Source organism: Mustelus asterias, chromosome 7 (assembly GCF_964213995.1).
Source record: "Mustelus asterias chromosome 7, sMusAst1.hap1.1, whole genome shotgun sequence".
Taxonomy (NCBI): Eukaryota; Metazoa; Chordata; class Chondrichthyes; order Carcharhiniformes; family Triakidae; genus Mustelus; species Mustelus asterias.
Genome location: NC_135807.1, coordinates 90,202,558 through 90,222,552, shown reverse-complemented (window position 1 = coordinate 90,222,552; position 19,995 = coordinate 90,202,558). Strand labels below are relative to the sequence as shown.

The following is a 19,995-nucleotide window of genomic DNA, read 5'->3' as shown; positions in this document are numbered from 1 at the left end:
ATCTAGTTGACATGCTGATAAAGCATTAAAGTATCTTCAGACTGAAAAAACACAAATTTAGTTATTATTGTTGAGGATCTTTTAATGCATGGTCAATTCTTTGGTCAAGTAATTTAGGGTTGATCAAAGTAATGATGAAGGTAAAGCACCACCTACCACATGTATTCAGAAAATAAAAACATGCTATTAAAGTGTTGATGGTGACTTGGATAGACACATGGCTCAGGGATAGTAGTCAGAGAGTGACAGTGAGTTTTTCTGACTCAAAGAGGAATGAAGTGGGGTCCTTCATATTAAGATTGTTGATTTTCTTGTTACATATAAATGACTTGCATTTGGGTACAGGAAGTTTGCAGATGAAACAAAATTGGCAATGTAATAAATAGGAAGCATAACAAGATAGACTGTAGAATGGGAAGACAGGTGGAAAATGAAATTTCATGCAGATATCTTAGCACTGCTGCCTCACAGCTCCAGGGACCCAGGTTTAATTCCAGCCTTGGATCACTGTCTATGTGGAGTTTGCACATTCTCTGCATCTCTGCATGAGTTTCCTCCGGGTGTTCTGATTTACTGCCATACTCCAAAGATGTCTGGGTAAGGTTGAATGGCCATGCTAAATTTGCTCCTTTGTGTCAGGAGAGGGGGGGGGGGGCTAGCAGGGTAAATGCATGGGGTTATTGGGTTAGGCCTAGGTGAGATTGTTATTGGTGCAGGCTCAGTGGCCCAAATGGCCTCCTTCTGCACTGTAGGAATTCTATGATTATATGAAGCGGAAAGTTGTGCACTTTTGGAAGAACAACATGGAATGCACATAAAATCTAAACAGGTTTTCCAAATGTTATCAGAGCTAAAGGACTTCAGTTATGCAGGGAGATTGAAGAAGCTAGAATTGTTCTCCATTGAGCAGCACAAGTTAATTGAGGTACTCAAAGCTAAGAGGGCTTCAACAGAGCAAATGGAGTGAAACTATTTCCTTGTGTGTTGATAAGCAGAGGTCACAGATTTGAAATAATTCTCAAGTAATGAAAGAGAAATGAGGCATAATTTTCTCATGCGGATTTTGGAAAAACTAATGGAAAGGATGATGGAACAAGATTCCATCTGAGCTTTCACGAGGCAATTGAACTTAATTTTGAAAGTGACGGATTTTAAGGATAATGGTGGGGGAAAGCTAATATTGGGATTAAATTAGACAGCCCTTTCAAAGAGGTGGCATAGGCACGACAGCCAAATGTCCTCTTTAAGTGCTGTCAACGTCTGTGATTCTGAATAAATAAGCATTATGATGTTACATAAAAATGATTTTGATGGTCACTGGTATTTTTCTATTTATTTTTAAACTGCAAAAACCTGATTTAACGTGAGTGTCATAACAGGGACAGGACTTCACCTGTTGCAAATGTTAGGATCCCGGACCAGAACCCTAAAGTTTCTTATGAAAACAGACCAGACCCCAACAATTTTTGAATTTGACATAAATGTGAGGAAAAGATGCTTTGCTCCAGAAGTAATTCCACTGACAAATTAAGGATCATTTTATCAAAACAAGCTTTATTCATAACACAGTTTAAGCATAATTCTAACAAAATGAAGCAGCTTAACTCCTAACAGTTGAAAATCTTTAAACATGAAAAGAAATAACTCTGATTTCTATCTCATCACTGTTTCAATTTCTGAATCAGTAACATTCTTCTTACAGACTTAAAATCCTGTGATGTTAGTGTACCTTTAAGAGATTTTTTAAAATATCATGTTCTCTGCAGCTATAAGCATTTTTGGTTTCATTGTTGCTGGGCCAGCTGCGAGAAGTCATTTTATCGCAACTTAAGAGGGGTTTTGTTTATTTTTACTGTGGGCCTCAGGTACTTTCTGGGATTGTTTTATTACCCTGCATTGATAGGAGGAAGACTAGGTGGCAGGTCATGTGTTCTGGACAGTTTTTCTTTCCTTCCTGGTGAATTTAAGGTTTCATTTTCTGTTTGGCTGGCACCAGTTTAGTTTAGAAAGGATGTCAAGCTGAAAATAAGTGTTTTTCTCTCTCCCTGGTATTGGAAATTCTGCTGGTTAGCTGAAAACAAGGCTTCTTGCCTTCCTGGAGTGGAAAATTTGCTGTTGGTGGTTAGCTTGCCAAGAGTCTCTCCCTGGTGTTCTGAGAAGCTTATGATCCAGGTGGACTTCATAAAACACTTTGGAGTTTCTGACCTGAATTATAACAACCCACAATCACAAATATACATGCTATAATGAGTCTATGCAGCCTTGGAGTTTTCAGGAAGATATAGAGCTTTCAGAAGCTTGCAAAGCTTTCCTAACTTCAACCAAAACAGCCAAACTCTAACTCCTTTCTGCTACACATCTAGGACAGCAAAGAAACCATAACATCACATCCTCCTGTCAATCACTCTAATATGACATCGCAGGGAAACTTGCATAAACAAAAGTCCATAACTCTACTTTACATAGCCATTTGCAAGGTTGAAATGAGGAATTACCCCGAGCTGTCTTCCCTCCAGCCATACTGACTGCTTGTGGAAAAAAGCTGAACTTTAAAAACAATTCTCCTGAAACATAAAAAACCCACACTCACATTTTTATCACATAAAAAAGAGTCTTTAACACCAGCCAACACTTTGGATTCAGGTTGATTGAAATAGTTATGCTGGGTTTCCCAGGCATTGCCCAGAAGTGACCAACCAATGGCCGCTACAGGCCACTGATAAGAAATCCAATAATGGCAGGCAAATATAGAGAGTTGATTTGAGTGGCTTTTGCAAGTTTTTCTGTTGTACAATGTAATTACAGGCTAAAAACTAGACAGATTTTTAGCTTATTGACATGTTGTATTTTAGAATTTGACAGAATTTCTGCAGCTGTTCCCCAGTTTGTTTTGCCATTATATTGGTAGAAACAATGGAGAAACTGTTGACTTGGCCATTTACTCCATTTCCCCAGAGTTTCTGCTGAGCTTTCATCACAGATTCGGTGAGCGAACTGGGGAAGTCGCACAGAAATTACTGGCATATATGTCAAAAGAATTTGTTGATATTCTACTTGAGAACTTTCTCACTTTTGATTTTCATAGCTGGTTCAAAGAGATCAGAGAAGAGCAACAGACCTTCCATTGGAACCCCAAGCCCCAAACTAAATGGTAGGTCAATTTTAGTGACACTTTGACTGATTTAGTTGCCTACTTGTGTGGATGTTACAAATTTGGTGGTTTGTGCAGGGTGGAATGGGACAAAATAAATGTAAATGAGGATACAGAGGGCTGAGAAAGTGCTAAAAGTGTCCATTAAGTGATCAGAATGTGTGAATGGCAGAACAGATGGTTAAGGGAATACCTGGAGATTATGGCAGTAGCCCTGAAGTGAGGGGAGGGGGCAAGAAGGAGAATTGGAATGGAGAAGTGGAAAAATTGAAGCGAGAAAGAAGGATGATAAAATGGATGAATGAAATGAAATGAAATAAAATAAATGGAAATGGGGTGAAGGTGGAGGAAAGATTTCATGCTCTGAAGTTGTTGAACTCAATGTTCAGTCCAGAAGGCTGTAAAATGCCCAATCGGAAGATGATGTGCTGTTCGTCCAGTTGTGTTGGGGTTTGCTTGAACATTGCAAAAGGCCAAGGACGGACATGTGGACAGGAAAGCAGGGTGGTGTGTTGAAGTGGCAAGCGACAGCTGGGTCCTGTTTGCAGAAAGACCAAAGGTGTTCAGCAAAGCGATCACCCAGTCTGCGTTTGGTCTCTCTGTAGAGTAGATGGCAATGGGAGCTGTGAATGAAATAGACCAGATTGAAGGAGGCGCTGCTTCACCTGAAAGGGGTGTTTAGGATCTGGGACGGTGAGCAGGGAGGAGGTAAAGGGCCAGGTGTTGCACCTTCTACAATTGCATGGGAAGCTGCTGTGGGCAGGGGGTGAGGTGTTGGGTGTGACGGAGGAGTGGACCAGGGTGTCCTGGAGAGAACGCTTCCTGCGGAATGCTGATGGGAAGCAGGAGGGGGAGGTGAGGGGAAGATGTGTTGAGTAGTGGCGTCATGCTGGAATTGACGGAAATGGCAGAGGATGATCCTTTGAATGCGGAGACTGGTGTTGTGAAAAGTGAGGACAAGGAGGACCCTATCCTGATTCTGGGAAGGAAGGGAGGGGGTGAGAGCAGTGGTCTGGGGAATGGGTTGCATGCAGTTGAGAGCCCTGTCAACCACAGTGGGTGGAAAACCACAATTGAAGAAGAAGGGAAAACTATCCGCAGCACTATTTTGGAATGGCATCATCAGAACAAGTGCAGTGGAGGCAAAGGAACTGAGAGAATGGGAAGGATTCTTTACAGTTCTTACAGGATGTGATATGTGAAGAGCTGTAGTCAGGGTAGTTGTGGGAGTCGGTGGGCTTGTAATGAATACTAGTGGACAGTTTATCTCCAGAAATGGAGACAGAGTTCAAGGAAGGGAAGAGAAGCGTCAGAGATGGACCATGTGAAGGTGATAGAGGGGTGGAAATTGGAAGCAAAATTGATAAATGTTTTCAGGTCCAGATGAGAGCATGAAGTGGCACCGAAATAGTTGTTGCTGTACTGATAAAGGAATTATGGGAGGGAACCAGAGTAGGACTGGAACGGGGAATGCTCCACATAACCTATAAAGACACAGGCACAACTGGGACCCATGGGGTGCCCATAGCCAGAACTTTTATTTGGCTAGCTGTAAGAATCTTACAATATAAAGTTGGTCACTCTCAACCTAATCCCAATAAATCTTAGTATACAACACATTTCTGTACAATTTAATACCAAATTTTCAAATTTTTTTGAGATGCCAAATTATAGATTCCGTGTCTCCAGGCACTTCATTGAATTTTTTCTGAAGGCACAAAATTGAAACACAGTCCAGGGAGTTTTAAATTCCATGTGCACTGTCCTGGCAGCACTTACTGGGTTCAAAAGTGAGAAGGATGTATAACTTAGCGTCATTAATATTCCTAGCTATGATAAGTGCACGAGATAACAGCAGCAAACAAAGCTTATATAGAAACTAAGTCATTTTTGCATGTTTGTCGACAGCGTACTTCATGATGAAATACAGGTAGTGATGATGAGGGATTAAACATGGCTGGGAACCCAAGCGGGTAGTATTGCACGAGTGACTTGTAGAGCACGCCGTCCAATATTCAGTTCCATTGGCTTCAATAGAACTGAATCTTAGGTTCAGCAATTGTGATTGTTTGTTTTCTATCCATGTTCAATTTCACCTCATGTCTTTCATCTTTGTAATTTGTTTAAATGCACTTTTCTGATTCATCACTAACATTCTTCTATTTTTCAGTTCCAGATGATGTTTTTGCCCCATATTATATTTGGAAGGGGTCATATAATTATAAAGGAAAGAAACAGCCCATGACATTGACCATTACGAGTTACAACACTTCAACAAGCAGAGTAAATGCCACTCTGACAAACAGTCATATGGAGTTGCAGCTTTCAGGTACAGGTCTATCAGTAATCTTTATACAAGGAAAGCAGGGTGGTTCCATCAATTTTATAAAGTTGAGCAGTGAGGCGAGGAATGTTGTCTTTCCCTGGCATTGATCTTCCAATAGCATTCTTCTGGAGACTGATTGGGAAGACTGACTTCATTCTCAATTGCCAAAGAGTTTCTGAGGGTAATTGTCTGTCCTACTATCTACACTGGCTCTGATCAATTAACTCCGCACAGCCTAGGCACAACTCTGTCACCATCCTAGTCTGCAAAGCTCAGTTGCTCACTTGGATAAACTTGCTGAGTGAGCCCTTGTGGGAGTTTCCATTTCCTTCTACAATGTAGTAGATATATGAAAACGTAAAAGAACAATGTTGCCTTAGTCCCAGAGGATTATGGGCTGCCTTTGTGTGTGAGAGAGAGAGAGAGAGAGCTGACTGGTGATAAAGGCAAAATACTGCGGATGCTGGAATCTGAAACAAAAACAAAAAGTGCTGGAACATCTCAGCAGGTCTGACAGCATCTGTGGAGAGAGAATAGAGCCAACGTTTCAAGTCTGGATGATCCTTCAACAGAGCTAGACTGGGCTCTGACGAAGGGTCATCCAGACTCGAAACGTTGACTCTATTCTCTCACCTCAGATGCTGCCAGACTTGCTCAGATTTTCTCCAGCGTTTTCTGTTTTTATTTGAGAGCTGACAGGTGGTGATTTAATTTCAGGCGAGGAGGAAGTTTGGATAACCTGTGCAGGTACGGGAATTGATCCCATGCTGTTTGCGTCGCTCTGCAACATGCCCCAGCCATCCAGCCAACTGAGCTAACCTATCAAAGACTGTGACCTATCATAAAGTACAGAGATTATTCTGTCCATTGATGACCACTGTCTTACTGGGTGGGATTTTACGACCTTGCTCGGGCGAGGCTTGTAAAATCCCACCCGAGGCCAACGGCGAATTCCATTTTGTGAGCTAATCTGGTCAGCGAATCAATATAATGGTCCAAGTCTTTCTGAAGCTAATTCATCTCTCTTCTGCTTGATGTCTGCTTAATAGTGCTTTGTGTCAGCAGCAACATTTTCAAATATCATGCACACCATTGTCACCGAACAGGTTCCTGCGGGATGCCACTCTATCCCAAGAAAAGTATTTCCCATTTATTCTAATCTTCTTTTCCCGAACCAACATTTAATCTACTCCATTAGCCTACCTTGCTAGTATCACGTGGTAAATTCTCAATACTATTAAACTACATCTACTGGATTGCCCTTAATGGCTTTAATACTTTGAGATGAATGCAGTAAGTTTGTAAGGCACAAATTCTTATTTATAAAGCCATATTGGCTACTTCTAATAATACCTATGCTCCTTAACTGTTCACTTAAGGAGCCAGACTTTTTCCTTCTGTGAATGTAAGTCTAACTGAGCTGCAATTACCAGATTAATGATCGACTCTTTTCTGACCATTTGCTCTCCTCCAGTTTTTAGGCACAACTGCACTTTAAAAAATATCACCCAAAGTATGATTAATTTCTTGCATTAATTCCTTCAATATTCTCAGATATATCCCATCCAAACTTGGAATCTTGTGGGCAGTTATTTTTCTGGTTTCTGCTTAAAACGTTCATGTAACAGTTTCTAGCTTATAGTTTAGTGCAGCCATTAATCCATTTAAAATATATGAATTAATGGCTGTGATTAAAACAAAACAGACAGAAGGATGTTGTAAGATTACATTAGGTGTCATTTTTAGACTTCTTAAGTGTTATGAATTATCGTCCCATTTAGAATTAAAGGAATTTATCGCAAGTTCTCATTTGTGAAAACTGTGAAGAATCCATTCAATGCCTCTGCCTATCTTGATCATCCATCAAGTCAGGCAGCGTCTGGAGAGAGGAACAGAGTTAATGCTTCAGGTTGATGACCTTTCATCAGAACTGGGAAAAGTTGGAAATGCAATTGCTTTTAAACAAGTGAGAGGAGGGGGGTGGAATCAAAGGGAAAGTCTCTGATAGATTGAAAAACAGGAGAGATTGGATGATGAGAGAGTTGACAGTACAGGGCTAAAGTGAATGGTATTGGGACAAGTAAGGAGGCAAAAGATGTAGCCATAGAAACATAGAAAAATGGAGCAGGGCGATTTAGCCTTTTGAGCTTGCTCCACCATTCAATATGATCATCGTTGATCATCCAACTCAGTAACCTGTTCCTGGTTTACTGCAGCCCTTTAGCCCCAAGAGCTAATCTATCTAGAGATATTTCCAGAGTGCATGGCAGAATGTTAAACAGCTACCATTTAAAAATGAAAATAAGAGTAACTGACAAATTATAGTCTGAAATTGTTGAATCTGGAAGGCTGTAAATTGCCTAATTGAAAGCTGAGGTACTGTTCCTCAACTACATAGAGTCTCAGTGGAACACGTCAGGAGGACTTGAAGCCCTACAATCTTCCCTGAACACTTTGTTCTTCTGATTCTAGCCTCATGTGCACCATCTGTTGATGAAGGTAGGGCAGTTGATGTCATATACATGGATTTTAGTAAGGCGTTTGATAAGGTCCCCCATGGTCGGCTTATGATGAAAGTGAGGAGGTGTGGGATAGAGGGAAAGTTGGCCGATTGGATAGGTAACTGGCTGTCTGATCGAAGACAGAGGGTGGTGATGGATGGAAAATTTTCGGATTGGAGGCAGGTTGCTAGCGGAGTGCCGCAGGGATCAGTGCTTGGTCCTCTGCTCTTTGTGATTTTTATTAATGACTTAGAGGAAGGGGCTGAAGGGTGGATCAGTAAATTTGCTGATGACACCAAGATTGGTGGAGTAGTGGATGAGGTGGAGGGCTGTTGTAGGCTGCAAAGAGACATAGATAGGATGCAAAGCTGGGCTGAAAAATGGCAAATGGAGTTTAACCCTGATAAATGTGAGGTGATTCATTTTGGTAGGACTAATTTAAATGTGGATTACAGGGTCAAAGGTAGGGTTCTGAAGACTGTGGAGGAACAGAGAGATCTTGGGGTCCATATCCACAGATCTCTAAAGGTTGCCACTCAAGTGGACAGAGCTGTGAAGAAGGCCTATAGTGTGTTAGCTTTGATTAACAGGGGGTTGGAGTTTAAGAGCCGTGGGGTTATGCTGCAACTGTACAGGACCTTGGTGAGACCACATTTGGAATATTGTGTGCAGTTCTGGTCACCTCACTATAAGAAGGATGTGGAAGCGCTGGAAAGAGTGCAGAGGAGATTTACCAGGATGCTGCCTGGTTTGGAGGGTAGGTCTTATGAGGAAAGGTTGAGGGAGCTAGGGCTGTTCTCTCTGGAGCGGAGGAGGCTGAGGGGAGACTTAATAGAGGTTTATAAAATGATGAAGGGGATAGATAGAGTGAACGTTCAAAGACTATTTCCTCGGGTGGATGGAGCTATTACAAGGGGGCATAACTATAGGGTTCGTGGTGGGAGATACAGGAAGGATATCAGAGGTAGGTTCTTTACGCAGAGAGTGGTTGGGGTGTGGAATGGACTGCCTGCAGTGATAGTGGAGTCAGACACTTTAGGAACATTTAAGCGGTTATTGGATAGGCACATGGAGCACACCAGGATGATAGGGAGTGGGATAGCTTGATCTTGGTTTCAGATAAAGCTCGGCACAACATCGTGGGCCGAAGGGCCTGTTCTGTGCTGTACTGTTCTATGTTCTATGTTCTATCTCCTCCTTTGCTTCACCTCCGAGGAACATACTTCTGAACTGCCTAGGATCCACGCATTGGAACTCTATTTTAAACTTCTCTGCTTCTTCTCTTTCCTCCTTGAAAAATATAGTTTCCTTGAAAACCCTTATTAAAACCCACCTTGCTAGCTTTGGTTACCACTTTCATTTCTTATTTGTTGTGCATTGCTGAAGCACATTGGGATAATTATGCTAAAGGCACAATTTAACAACATGGACGGGATTCTCTGGCCATGCGTGTCCAAGAGTGCAAATGCCTGCCTGAGCTCAACGGACCTCTGAGTGGTCTGTCTCGTCCACTGTGGTTCCCGCAGCAGGCAAAATGGGAGAATTTTGGCTGATGTTTTTGTGTACAGCTTAAAATGTAATTTGAAGCAGATAGCACTTTTTAACGTTTGAACACCTCTTAAATATTGTTTATTCCCAAGCCCCTCATGCTCTCTAACATCAGAATATAGCAAATGATTTGTCACTATGAATCATCCATGTGACTTGCTGTACTTGCTGAAATTAATATGTGACATGTTATATTATTAAATCTAATTATTGTTAAGTGCAATTCAAGGACATGCAGTTCAATTTCTAGGTATAATCTTTCACTTTCATTTGTTCCTTTAGGTGTCTACAAAAGCCAGGAAGCACGCCTCATGCTTTTAATGTACCATGTGAAGGCACAGGCCCAAGCTTCTATAAGCAAGCTCAAAGATAAATGGGCTATGGATGGTTATGTAAGTATGCTCCTGTGAGTTCACTCAGATGGATTCCTCCCAGTGGATTCATTTTATGCTGATTTTAATTTATATGCTTAAAGTAATTAATAACTGAGAATTAATTAACTAAATAATCACAAGAAAACAAGCTGGTCTTTAGTCTCAGTCATTGGAATAGATTGTGATTTTTGCCTACAACGCTTCAAAATGAGTGCGGGTAAGTCAGCAGCCCATTTTATATCCCTTTGTATTTTGATTTCCTTTGAAATCAATGGAAAAAATTGCATTGAAGTCACTGGCAATGAAAACAGGGAGAGAATGCCTACTTAAAAATCCGCTCTATTGTGTAAGTAACCCACTTTCACAAAGCAAAGAATAAATGTTTATCACTTGCCAGATAGGAATTTGGTGTGGTTAAACGGTATTGCTGTGAAAACACTACTATCTACTTATCAATATGTCGAAGTTTTAATGGCTAAAGCAGGAAAGCTTTCAAGACGTCTATAATAATAACGCAAATCCAAGTTAACCAAGTCTCTTCCTGACTATCAGCAATAATCCAAAATTGGAACCACAACTCATATTTATGTAGTAACATAATAAAACGTTCCAAGACAATTTACCGGAGTACTAAAATGTGAGATTAGATAACAGGGTGATGTTAGGCCAGATGACCAAATGATTGGTCAAAGATAACTTTTAAGAGTGTTTTGAGAGTGTTGCAATCTCTGCCAATGTTACTACTGGAGTAGTCCAATCCCAGAGTAAAACCTGACTTGATAGATCCTAACTTTCTTTTTAGAAACCATGGAGGTAAGTTCCGAAACAAATTTATAGGAATTTCTTTAGATATTGCGAGGGTGAATTTCCTTTACTCTAGCAATATCTTTGCAGACTCATACAAATTCAGACAGATAAATAGTTTGTAGTAACTATCTGATATTCTAATATTCAGGGTAGGTATACAGTACATGTGAAACAACTGTGTTCAGGCACATTGCATTACAAAGTGAACAAAAGATGCAACCAAAGCAGATTCTATGGATTTCTTCAAAACCCACTGATACTTGTCACCCTGTGAGCCAATCGACTCTTTCTGACAGAGCTTTCCAATCTCCACATTTGAAGAACTTTTCTTAGAATTCTCTTCAGACATCATTCCCCAGATGATTTCCACAGGGATCTGCCTCTCGCATTTCAATCTCGACCTTCTGCGATTCCTTTCCTTGGATCACCATGTACTCTCACACTTCACCCTCCAAGCACATTTTCAGATCTTCAGCTGTGCCAAGCAGAAAACCATGCTCCAGAAGGATATCTTTGCCCTTCCAGCCTTTGGCATGGAGTCACCAACCTTCAGCTGCCTTCGCATATCTTCAGGGCTTCTCTTAAATGCACTTCACTTGAAGAGTGCCCCTCGCAACTCTGTGTTTAACTTGGATCCTTTATCTTTGCCCTTTCTTTACTTCAACTTTACTTAACAGGATCTGTTTTTGATCTCTGACCTTTTCTCTTAGCTGGGTCTACTGGGACCTCATTCTATCCCACATTCTGGTTTGACACTACCTTCTTGGTTTGGAACCTCTCCATCTTCTGCTCCATGGGACATCTTCTCTGCAATGGCACGCCTCTGAATGTGACCTGACCTGCAATTTCATGCTGTTTCACTCTTTTGATTTTCCTTCTGTGCATGTGCACGGGGCCAGTTTCCAGTCTGAAGATGTGAAATCGGATTATCTGTGCATATGCAGCCCTTTCCATCCCAAAGACCGTAAGGAAAAACCCCAAACTGCACATGTGTGGCTATTCTCCAGCTTGTGTTTGCATAGGAGGCCTGAGGTTAACTGGGATCTGTTACAAATGAAGAAAGAGAAATGGAGAATCACAGATATTTGGGGAATGAATTCAACAACTGAACGCAGAGCCACAATAGTGTAGTAATTAGAACCTAAGAGGCTCAATAGGCCTGGATTACATAAGCACAGATATCTCAGAGGGATGACATAGAATCATACAGTGTAGAAGAGGCCCTTCGGTCCATCGAGTCTGCATCAATACATGAGGTGGAGATGCCGGCGTTGGACTGGGGTAAATACAGTAAGAAGTTTAACAACACCAGGTTAAAGTCCAACAGGTTTATTTGATAGCAAAAGCCACACAAGCTTTCGGAGCTCCAAGCCCCTTCTTCAGGTGAGTGGCAATTCTCACCTGAAGAAGGGGCTTGGAGCTCCGAAAGCTTGTGTGGCTTTTGCTACCAAATAAACCTGTTGGACTTTAACCTGGTGTTGTTAAACTTCTTACTGTCAATACATGAGACCACCTAACCTACCTACCTAATTCCATTTACCAGCACTTGGCCCGCAGCCTTGAATGCTGGAGTAGATATTGGGACTGTCAAGGCCACTGATCGATTTCAAAACAAGGAGGGGAATTTTAATAAAGTATTGTTTTATTGGGAGCCAACATTGGCCAGTGAGCCCAAGGTTTGATATAGGAATTGGAGTTTTTAAGTCTGTAGAGGGTGGAATATGGGAGGACAGCCAAGAGTGAGTTGGAATATCCAAATATAGAGTTAACAAAGGCATGGATATGAGGGATTCAGCAGCCAATGAACTGAGGCAAGGATGATGTTACATAGTTGGAAGTAGTCAGAATTAGTGATAGTGCGAATATATGATCAGAAGGTCATCATCTCAGTGTCAAATATAGCATCAAGTTTACGGACAGTGTAGCTTAGTCTCAGGTAGTTGTGAGAGAGAGAGCAATGGGGCACTCGCTAAATAACATAGTTTGGAGCAGGGACCAAAGATGATGGCTTCAGTCTTCCCAATTTTAAATGAAGGAAATATCCACTCATCTGTATCGGAGGTTAGATAAGCACTCTGATAACTTAGCAAGGAGTCATGAGAGATGGTGGTGATGGAGAACTGTGTGTTGTCAGGGTACATATGAAAACTATCATTTCTGGAAGATATTGTCAAGGAGCAGCATGTGGGTGAGAAATTTGAAGGGACCGAGGGCAGATCTATGGGTAACATCAGACTTAACAGTCTGAAGAGAAACCATTGCAAGAGATTCTCTGGCTACAATCAGATAGATAATGAAACCAAGAAAGCTGGGCTGCAATAGAGATGTGTTGGAGGAAGATGGTGTGATCATGTCAAAGGCTGCAGACAGGTTAAGAAGGACAAGGAGGGAATGTTTACCTTTGTCACAGTCACCTGGAATGTAATTTGTGACTTTGACAGGAATCGTTTTGATTCTATGGCAGGGGCAGAAACCCGGTTGAAGGGATTCAACCATTGAATTCTAGGGAAGGTAAGCATAGATTTGACAGGCTACAACAATTTCAAGGGCTTTGGAGAAGAATAGGAGGTTGAAAATGTCTGGCAGGTCGCAGGGAAGGTGGAATCAAGGGATGGTTTTTGAAGGTGATGGGATATTTGAAGGAGCGGCAGACTGAGACAGCTGCCAGAGCAAAGGATGGAATTGGTAGCTAAAGAATGGAGTTTGTAGGGAGGACCATTAAAAATGTTTTAGTTAATTTCCTCCCGTTAATTTTAATTAATCCAGTACTGGAATAATCTGATAATTAATATCCTGGAGGGTGGGGTGACAACAAAGGCAAAAGTGCAGAAGTGGGAATGGAAGGCATAGCAGCAGTCAGAAATCTCTTACAGTCTCACATACTCTGAGGTATCAGTGCCTCTCTAATGGTGACCCAGTCGGATTTTAATTGCTGCACCATTGGCGGCTGTGCCTTCAATGGGCCCTATACTGTGGAACTCCCTCTTTATTGCTCTTTCCACCTTAAAATTACCTCTTGGACCAAGCTTTTCACCCTAATATCACTTGAAGTGGAATCTTATCAGTTGTTACTTTCTAACGCTGCTGGAAAGTGCCTTGGCATGCTTTGTTACATTAAAGACACCGGGCAGGATTTTTAAGACATCCCAGTCAGCGGGATCATCTGGTCCCGCCAACAGCGAGCCTCCGCCATGGGTTCCCTGGTGGCAGAGGGTGCGAACAAAGTTGATAACGGTGGGATTGAAAAATCTGCTGCCGGCCAATGGTTGACTACCTCCGCCACTGCAAAACACCACACGGGGGGTGGAAAAATCCCACCCACAATATAAATGAAAGCAGTTGTAATTGTTATTATTTGGTGAATAGAAAACTGTAATTCTGCAGTTCAGGTGAAGCATTACATCGAGAATAGGCCAGTTGGGCTGAATGGCCTGTTTCTGTGTTGTGCACCCAAAATAACTCATTCAAATCGCACTCACAGACACACTGCATCATATGATAATTCTTCTCTGCCCAAAAAACAGGTTTTTTGGGCGCATTTTTTCCCTCGGATTCCTTTCCTCCGTTGTCAAATTTTGAAAAGTCCAGCAACATCACAATTTATCGTTATTACAACTTTTTTTATTTTACCAGGTTTCTGCTGAGCCTGATGGTGCCACATACGTCTTTCAAGGATTTATACAGGGTGAAGATTATGGACAGTTTGGAGTACAGAGACTAGGTAAATTCTGATGATGACCACGTTGAGTTCAAAATCATATATACTTTTATTTAATGTGTAACCTTATTGGTTTGGGAAGGTATGAAGTGCTCCTGTTTGTGACCAAGTACAAGTGCTTTAGTGTTTTGCTGTCAGTGTCAAAAGCAAAATTTCTGAAGTAGATCAGTCATTTCTCTTGTCCCACTCCGATTATGATAAAAGTCCTGTTTATTATCCTCAACTAATGGCATCCTTCACTTTCTCCAACTGGAAGTTTAAGAAGCATTGGGTGTGATTTTCCAGCCATTCTGCTGACGTGATTTTCCAGTTCCGTCGATGGTGACACCCCCCCCCCCCCCCCCGCCCCCCCCCCCCCCCCCCCCCCCCCCCCCCCGCCCCCCCCCCCCCCCCCCGCCCCCCCCCCCCCCTCCTCCCCTCTCCCCAGGTTCCCCTGCAGTGGAGAGTTTCTTTGCTTCTTGTGAGGCATTTGCCCCAAGCAGACAGCCTGAGAACAGGGAATTGAGAAAATATGGCAAAAACCACTTTCTTGTGCCATTGCTGTATTTGTTTTTTTTCCAAATGTCCATGTATATATTTTAAGGAAATTAAACTGCTTTTCTTACTAAATAAAAGCAAATTACTGCGGATGCTGGAATCTGAAACCAATGGAGAAAACGCTGGAAAATCTCAGCCAGTGTGGCAGCATCTGTAAGGAGAGAAAAGAGCTGATGTTTCGAGTCCAGATGATCCTTTGTCAAAGCTTTGACAAAGGGTCATCTGGACTCGAAACGTCAGCTCTTTTCTCTCCTTACAGATGTTGCCAGACCTGCTGAGATTTTCCAGCGTTTTCTCTTTTGCTTTTCTTGCTGCTTCAACTAGCATTACTTAAGCAGATTTCATTTCTCCCTCTTCTCTGTGCACTACCTCTGGCTGAGAGGCTGAATATGCAGATAAATCCCACTTAATCCCACACCATAGTCACCCATTAGTAAAAATGTGACCTTGGGGTAACCCTCAATTTTTGTTCCCTCCTTTTGATCTCTGCTTAGTAATTTAGCACAATGGGAGGTCAGCACGGAAGATTTTTCTCCCACACCTTAATCACTTTGTCGTGCACTTCTGCTAGATTATTGTTTAAAAAATATATTTGGTTGTACTGTAAATTCAGATAGGAGTGGAAAATATTTCACAAGGTGGTAGCATTGCAGCCATATTTTATCTGAGAGTATTTATGATGTCTGCTGCAGCTGTGGTAGGGCTTCCCTTGTTCTGTGAAACTTCTGTGTAAAAACACTAATCTCCTAATTTTTGTAATTCATTCTTTTGGCAACTGACGTTGCGAAACTTGAGTACCAGCACTACTCCAATATCTCCCTCATGTGGCCACTCACCATGCATAAGTCTGCATAAGAAGTATCATAAGAAATATCTGACCATTGCGATATCACAGCCAAACCCACATTAGAGCCCAATCATGTGCTTCGCTGATATCAACACATTTTAGCTTCTCCAGGCCAACCCAAGCATTTTGGAATTAAGCCTCATTGCCAACCTAGCGCCAAATGAGAGTCAATAAGAGTTTTATGTGTGTTTAGTAAGCATCAGATTTGTCCCACAATTATTAAAGGTATAAAAAAAGAAAGGCGGTGCTGAATCTGATTACGGTTAAATTTGATGAGTAATGTTTGAATAATACTCTCACTGGAATTTTACAAGCCATTGGCAATCTGCAAATGTCCCTCTCTCGGTTCTTAACTCATTAATGATCTTAAAATATCAACAGTTAACAGATTTTGAAACATAAATCCATGTCTATGGTTCAATCAAGAAAATGTGCAGAACATCATTCTAACTCCCATTCTAATGAAACCATATCATCAAACTTATGGTGAATAACTTCATGTCAGATTTGCCAGAGCACACAAGTGACTTGATTGAACTTGATTTGTTGCAGAATGGGAAAAGGGCCTGGGTGGGATAGCAGTCGTTACAGACTCGATGGGCCGAATGGCTTCCTTCTACACTATAGGGATTCTATGATTCTAATTGATTTTTTTTGTTTATTTTCTGAACTGGCAAATGAAAGTGGACTATTAAAATTTGTTTACTCATACTCTTACAATTGCCACATTAATTGCTTATTTCCATTGCTTATCTTTTATATCTGGAGTCTGAACTGTTTGTTGTTACTCGTGCATACAAATTCCAAAAATATTTTTCTTTCATGGGTCCTCACACCTGAAACATCTGTCACATAATGTGAAACTTGCATTATTCAATTACTCCAAAAATTAAGATGGAGGTAAAACCTGTTTTATTTTATTATATTGGATCAACATACAACATTTTTAGCATAACTTAAGACATTTTTGTTTGTGTGTTTTAAGTTACCTACTTGCAATATCTTCCAGATCCTTCCATAAAGTTCCAAACAACAGCAATTTGCTCTTCTAAGCTGGTGTTATAGGCTATCCTAATGTGATAGAAATAAAATTGTTTTAGTTTTAATGTAAAACCAATGGAACAGTTAAGTAGGATGACATAGAATTACAATATTACTGTGACATTTTCACTAATCTACGAGCTAACTTATTGAATTAGTCAACCATGACAGCGTCAATATAAAAATACTCACCAAATTGTGTAAGTACAAATTACTCTTTGGTGGGGATAGCACTTATTATCACAATCTGTTGCAAAGAATAGAAAAGGACTAATTGAAAAATAAGGTGTTTGTCAAATATTTTAATAATCTTAATGGACACTTTTTGACCGACCATTCAAAGTGACCATTGTGTACAGGGAAGATGTGATTGCTGATGATTGTTCATTGGTTTTGGAGCCATTAAATTCAATAGGAAAGCTCATGTTCATTGTATGAACACTGACCAGTTATGCAGCTAAATTTAACAGCAATCATTCTAATAGCTACTTAGACAATCTGAAAATAAAAGCGCAGATCAAATTATATGCAGAAGTAATTTCTCTCAGTGATGTGGAGAAAGCTTGGAGGCTGTAATTTGCAACAGCAGGTTTCTGACAATGTGATTGCTGCTTTATGTCTCATCTCTGTAACTTTCCGTTACAGGTCTAAACTCAACTCATGGCTCAAATTCTCCCAATCCACCACATGGTACTAACAGTAGCTCCGTGGCCATCGCCATCCTTGTGCCTTTTTTTGCTCTTATTTTTGCAGGATTTGGGTTTTACCTTTATAAACAAAGGTTGGTGTCGACTAATATTTCTCTAATTACAAATTAACTTTAATGCTCAAAAGTAAGGGTGTTCCTATTATACGTGACAGAAGACAATGGGGGTTATTGCCAAAGATGAAATCTGTATCTGAGACATGTCTGTTTGGAAGTCTGAATTTGGCACATCATTTTGGTGCTCATTATAATACTTTGAAGTTGCTTTGATGTCCTAACTCAGCCATCAGCCAGATCAACCTGATTTGGCATAACTTCTCTGAGGGTTCCTTGCAATCACTCCCTCTACGGAGTGCACTGTCTGGCACATATTGACACAATGCAGGGAAAGGAGGGAAGAATACATGTGTGAATGGGAGAGGGTGTAAGATGGGCTGGGCTGTAGTCAGCAGGCAGTCGAGACGGGGGGCTAGTCAGAGTTGGGTGGGTAGTCACATAGTTAGGGGTAGTCTGGGCATTGGAGGGGGTTTTTAGAGGTATAGTCAGGGCGCTCAGAGGGATACGAGGTCAGGGTGTAGCTCGGGGGTTGGGAGGTCCTGTGAGGAGTAGGAAGCAGGGGGTTGGGAGGTCTTGTTCGAAGTAGGAAGCAGGTAGTTGGGGGGCCCTGTGAGGAGTAGGGAGTCAGTAACATAGTTACACAGGAGTTAGGGCTAGTTTTAATCCTTTTAACTTTTCCTGGGTAATTATTCTGCTAAGCAAATCAGAACCATTCATAAAGTTTGAAGGGTTCCATACACAGGGTAATTACCCACTGGAAGCTGAAACTTCCTCGGCAATCTCCACAAATTCCTTGAATTGGGGCCTCAAAGGGGTCCCCAGTGCATATTCCTGGGTGCCCCTGGTGTGCAACCATTCAGAGACTCAAAGTTAGGGCCAATTCCTTGAACTAAACACAAGCTGAACTGTTGTTGTAGCTCAAGCCCTCATCTTGGCCACCTTGAAGCACCATTAGTGCCTGAAAGTGCAACTAAAAATTGAACCCACAATATCAAATACTGTGTCTTAAAACACAGCTAAATTCTCTACTATGCCTAATAATAAGAGGCAGATGAATAATATAAATTAAATTAACAAGATTAATTAACTGAATTAACTTCACAAAACTGAAGAACCACGATGCAATTGCATACAATTTTGTTACATTAGACTAATTATTGATAATACCTTATGGCTAAAGTCACAACCACTTACAGTTCTCTTGGATAGCAATAAGGGTGAAATTATAGAGAAGCTTTTAGAATAATGCTGTAATCTGACAGCCTCCTGGTAATAACATTTATTGAATATATCAGTTGCTTTCAGTTGAATAAAACTGATGAAATATATTAATATAAGAATCTTGATAATGTTACATTTCTAAATGCTACTTTCGATTGAGAGACTGCATTGAAAGAAATTGTGGAAAATTATTGGAGAAACTTTCCATTGACATTAGTATCGTTAATTGAGGACCCGGTTTAAGAAAATCGTCAGGAAAGAAAAGATAATGGGACATGGAAAGAAATGTCCTTTCTCAGCAAGTTGTTCTGATCTGGAACATTGCCTGAAAGAGTGATGGATGTAATCACTTGTGAAGAAGAACTGGATTGAAACGTAAATAAAACTTGGCCGTGCTACGGGGAAAGAACAGGGAAATGGAAGTCTTGAGAACTCTGAGACCTAATGAAGGCACAGTGGATTGATTGGCCTTCTGTGCATTATAATGCGACTTCATTGATGTCGAACACTGAGCTTAGATTTGAAGCTGTAACGTTTTTGCTTTTTTTTAAAAACAGGACTGCACCCAAGACACAGTATACTGGCTGTTCTGTACATGAAAACAATAATGGTCAAGCAGCTTTTGAAAACCCAATGTATGACACAAATGCAAAGTCAGCAGAAGGCAAGGCAGTTCGATTTGACCCCAATCTCAACACAGTCTGTACAATGGTATAAAGCAGGGGCATTGTTTGATCACATAACCCGATACACATCTAGCGCTTTGCATCCTTGGGACATCCAGATTTTGACTAAACCAACGTATGTACAATGCACATTTGGTTCATTGCTATTTAAAGCACACTTTTCAGGAATTTAATGTACCAGATTTATCTGAAGAACCGGAAAAAAAAAGAACATGTTTTCATGGCTCACCCAGTTTGAAACAGATTTGCTCTTCATTCTGTTACTGGAGAGCTTTTCAGCAACTTTAGCTGCACTCTAAGAGTGCTTAGCCACAATTTTTTCAAAAGTTAAACACTTTCTCAGAAGACAACTGCAGATACTTGAGGAGCATTGAACCTCTGTTTTCAATGTCACAAACAACGGGGGCTAGCATTTGGAATGAAGGTTGGGACACATTGGGAATATGTAACAATGACTGTGAAGTACTGTATAGTC

General features: G+C 41.0%; 1 protein-coding gene across 1 annotated transcript in view; it reads left to right on the top strand.

Annotated features, from left to right (window-relative positions):
- The window catches only part of csmd3b (CUB and Sushi multiple domains 3b), a 1,683,329-nt gene extending 1,663,778 nt beyond the window's left edge, over nucleotides 1-19,551 (top strand). The window contains exons 65-70 of the mRNA XM_078215503.1: nucleotides 3,086-3,151; nucleotides 5,322-5,480; nucleotides 9,809-9,918; nucleotides 14,341-14,428; nucleotides 17,496-17,631; nucleotides 19,392-19,551. Coding sequence (XP_078071629.1) covers nucleotides 3,086-3,151; nucleotides 5,322-5,480; nucleotides 9,809-9,918; nucleotides 14,341-14,428; nucleotides 17,496-17,631; nucleotides 19,392-19,551 — 719 coding nt within the window. The remainder of the gene's footprint in view (nucleotides 1-3,085; nucleotides 3,152-5,321; nucleotides 5,481-9,808; nucleotides 9,919-14,340; nucleotides 14,429-17,495; nucleotides 17,632-19,391) is intronic.
- Nucleotides 19,552-19,995: the final 444 nt, after the last annotated feature.